The 3,070-nt window shown below is 57.3% G+C and overlaps 1 protein-coding gene across 1 annotated transcript; it reads left to right on the forward strand.

The window, feature by feature from the left end:
* Positions 1-745: 745 nt before the first annotated feature.
* On the forward strand, positions 746-2,854 carry EMH_0078720 (uncharacterized protein; the record flags this gene model as incomplete). Its single annotated transcript, XM_013500036.1, has 2 exons — positions 746-2,708; positions 2,823-2,854. The coding sequence occupies 2 exons, from the start codon at positions 746-748 to the stop codon at positions 2,852-2,854; spliced, it is 1,995 nt and encodes a 664-aa protein (XP_013355490.1).
* Positions 2,855-3,070: the final 216 nt, after the last annotated feature.

Raw genomic sequence — 3,070 nt, forward strand, 5'->3', positions numbered from 1 at the left:
AGCAGCAGCAGCAGCAGCAGGAGCGGAGCCAGCGATCCCCCCGCTGTATGTTGTGTGCTTCTTTGCTTTGTCTTGTGTTTGTTTCTTCAGCTCGGAGACAAAACGAAATAAATAGAAAAAATATAAATAAATAAATAAATAAATATTAAAATAATATAACTAACGTTGCTCTTGTTTATACACTGCTGCTGCTGCTGCTGCTGCAGTGCAACCCGTCGGCGGCAGAGAGGTTCTGCTGCTGCTGCAGCAGCTGCTGCTGCTGGGGCCCCCGTTCCTGCAGCTTTTAAGGGATTGGAGTTGACTGTCTTGTTATTTTATAATAATAAGAGAGAAGAGAAGATGCAGCAGAAGAGATAAAGACTGGGTCCTTGCTGCTGCGGGTAGAGAGGTTGCTGCAACTAGCTGCCTTACTCGCTCAGCCGCAGGCGACAGCAGCATGCAGCAGCAGCAGCAGCAGCAGCAGCAGCAGCAGTAGCAGCAGCAGCAACTGCAGCAGCTCTTGTAGCCGCAGTAGCAGCACCAGCAGCAGCACGACCCCACATCTGCCTGTTGCTGCTGCTACGGAGTCGCTGGAGAGCGGCAGCAGCGCAGAACCCATATCTGGCCCCTTGAGCAGCAGCAGCAGCAGCAGCAGCAGCAGCAGCAGCAGCAGACTGTGCACATGCTGCTGCGCTAGCTGCTAGCTGCTATTCCCCTCTAGCTCCAGCAACCCAAACACCTCCCTGCATGCAGCCCCATCCCCTCGATGAGGCGAATGACGTATGCAGAGGCAGCTGCTGCTGCTGCAGCCGATACCCAGCAGCAGCAGCAACAACCACAAGAGCAGCAGCAGCCGCAGCAGCAGCAGCAGCAGCAGCAGCAGCAGCAGCAGACCTCAACAGGCACAAGCCCCTCGCTCTGCAGCGCCGCTTCCTCCCCTGCTGAGGCTGAAGGGTACAAGGGGGCCCCCGCGATCAGCAACAGCTCCCTGAGCTGCCCCTCCTCTCCCCCCCGCTCAGATACAGGAGCAGCAGCAGCAGCAGCAGGAGCAGCAGCAGCAGCAGCAGCAGCAGCAAGAGCCAGAGAGCAAGTGGGGGCCCACCCCGGTACAGTGAAGCTGCTGCGGGAGCAGTTCGAGCGGCAGGCATCTGAGGGCAGCCTCTCCAGCCTGCTGCGGCTGCGGCTGGGGTCAGGGGCCCCCCTAGCAGCAGCAGCAGCAGCAGCAGCAGCACGTCCCCCCAGCACCCCACCAGCAGCAGCAGCCCCACCCTCAGCACCATCAGCAGCAGCAGCAGCAGCAGCAGCAGCAGCAGAAGATGCATGCAGCAGCGGAGCAGAGGAGGGGAAGCAAGGAGAGCAGCTGCCTGACGCCCAGTCTTGCGTCGAGTTTATACAGCAGCTGCTGCAGGAGAAGCAGCAGCTGCAGCAGCAGCTTAATTCTTTATGGAGCCAGAAGGAGGCATTTCGTTGTGCTAATGAACGCATGTCAAGGGCCTTGCTGCAGCAGCAGCAGCAGCAGCAGCAGCAACAGCAGCAACTGCTGCAGCAAGCTGCTGCTGCAGCAGCAGCAGCAGAAGCTGTAGGAGCAACACCCAGAAAGGGCCTCGTCTCCCGCCGCAGCGTCACCGTCGTACCCTCTGGTTGCCTAACAGCTAGGGCCCCCCTGGGGCCCCTATGGGAGGGGGGCCCCCTAGGGGCCTCCACAGCATCTCAGGGGGCCCCCAGCCCCCCTTCATGGTCCCCTGAAGCTGCAGCTGCAGCGGGGGCCCCTGCTGCTGCGGGTAAGGAGCCGCATCGCCAGCTGACGCTGCAGCTGCAGCACCCAGCTGCACCCGGTAAGCCCCCGCCTCTGATGCTGCCTTCACTGCAGCAGCAGCAGCAGCAACAGCAGCAGCAGCAGCAGCAGCAACAGCAGCAGCAGCAGAAGCAGAAGTCACGTCTACCAGGCATACCCGGTATAGCCCCCCTGAACCTCTCGGCTTTGCAGCGTCCTGGGAGTGGATCTGTTGGGGGCCCCCCGCCATGTGGGGGCCCCTCTAATGAGGGTACTGGTGGGGGGGCCCCCCTGAGGGGCCTCGGGGGGGCCCCCCAGCGGGGGGGCCCCCCCACCAGTACCCTCAGCAGAAGACCCTGGGGAGCGGGGTCACAGACATGCAGGGCCTCGCTTGCATGCACAGCTCTGAAGACACCGCGACGGAGGTTTGGTGATGGGGGAATATCGTCGAGGGCCTCTGCTGGGGGCTGGCAGCGCAGGGGGTGGGGGGGGCAGCAGCAGCAGCAGCAGCAGGAGCAGCAGCAGGAGCAGCAGCAGCATCGAGCTATTGAAGAGGCGTTAGTTGCATCGCTTAGATCCATGAATATGCTAGGAAGCTTTAATTTGGGGCCCAGTAGCAGCAGCAGCAAAGCTGCAGCAGCAGCTGCTGCTGCTGCTGCTGCTGCTGCACCATGGGATACATCGCCTGAAGCAGCTCTTACACGCTGCAGCAGCAGCCCGGAGAGGGGGTACTGGCATTCTACATTTCTCTGTGTGCTGAAGGTAGAGGGAACGGACTTCTTTCTTGATGTGCTGCAGCCGCAGCAGCAGCAGCAGCAGCAGCAGCAGCAGCAGCAGCGGCGGCGTTTGCGCAGCGCCAGCAGCTTCCTTAGCAGCACTGCAGCAGCAACAGATGCTGCAGCAGAAACACGCGGACTCGAAGGGGCAAGAGTCATAGCTTCAAAGGAAACAGCAGGTAAGAGCTGCTGCTGCAGCTGCTGCTGCAGCTGCTGCTGCAGCAGTTCTGCTGCAGCAGCTGTGCTGCATATAGATGTATTTATACTTGTATATCTGTGTGTAANTGCTGCAGCAGTTCTGCTGCAGCAGCTGTGCTGCATATAGATGTATTTATACTTGTATATCTGTGTGTAAAACTACATATACATAATAGTATACTAGTGTATATCTCTAAATAAATAAGAAAAAAAGTAAACAAATAAATATAAAAACAATAAATAACTAACTAACTAACTAAATAAATAAATAAATAAAAATAAATAAATAAAAATATATAAATATATATATGTGTGTGTATAAACTCAGGTGTATTTCAAGTAT

The sequence above is a fragment of the Eimeria mitis genome, genomic scaffold (assembly GCF_000499745.2).
Source record: "Eimeria mitis Houghton genomic scaffold, Emh_scaff4941, whole genome shotgun sequence".
NCBI lineage: Eukaryota > Apicomplexa > Conoidasida > Eucoccidiorida > Eimeriidae > Eimeria > Eimeria mitis.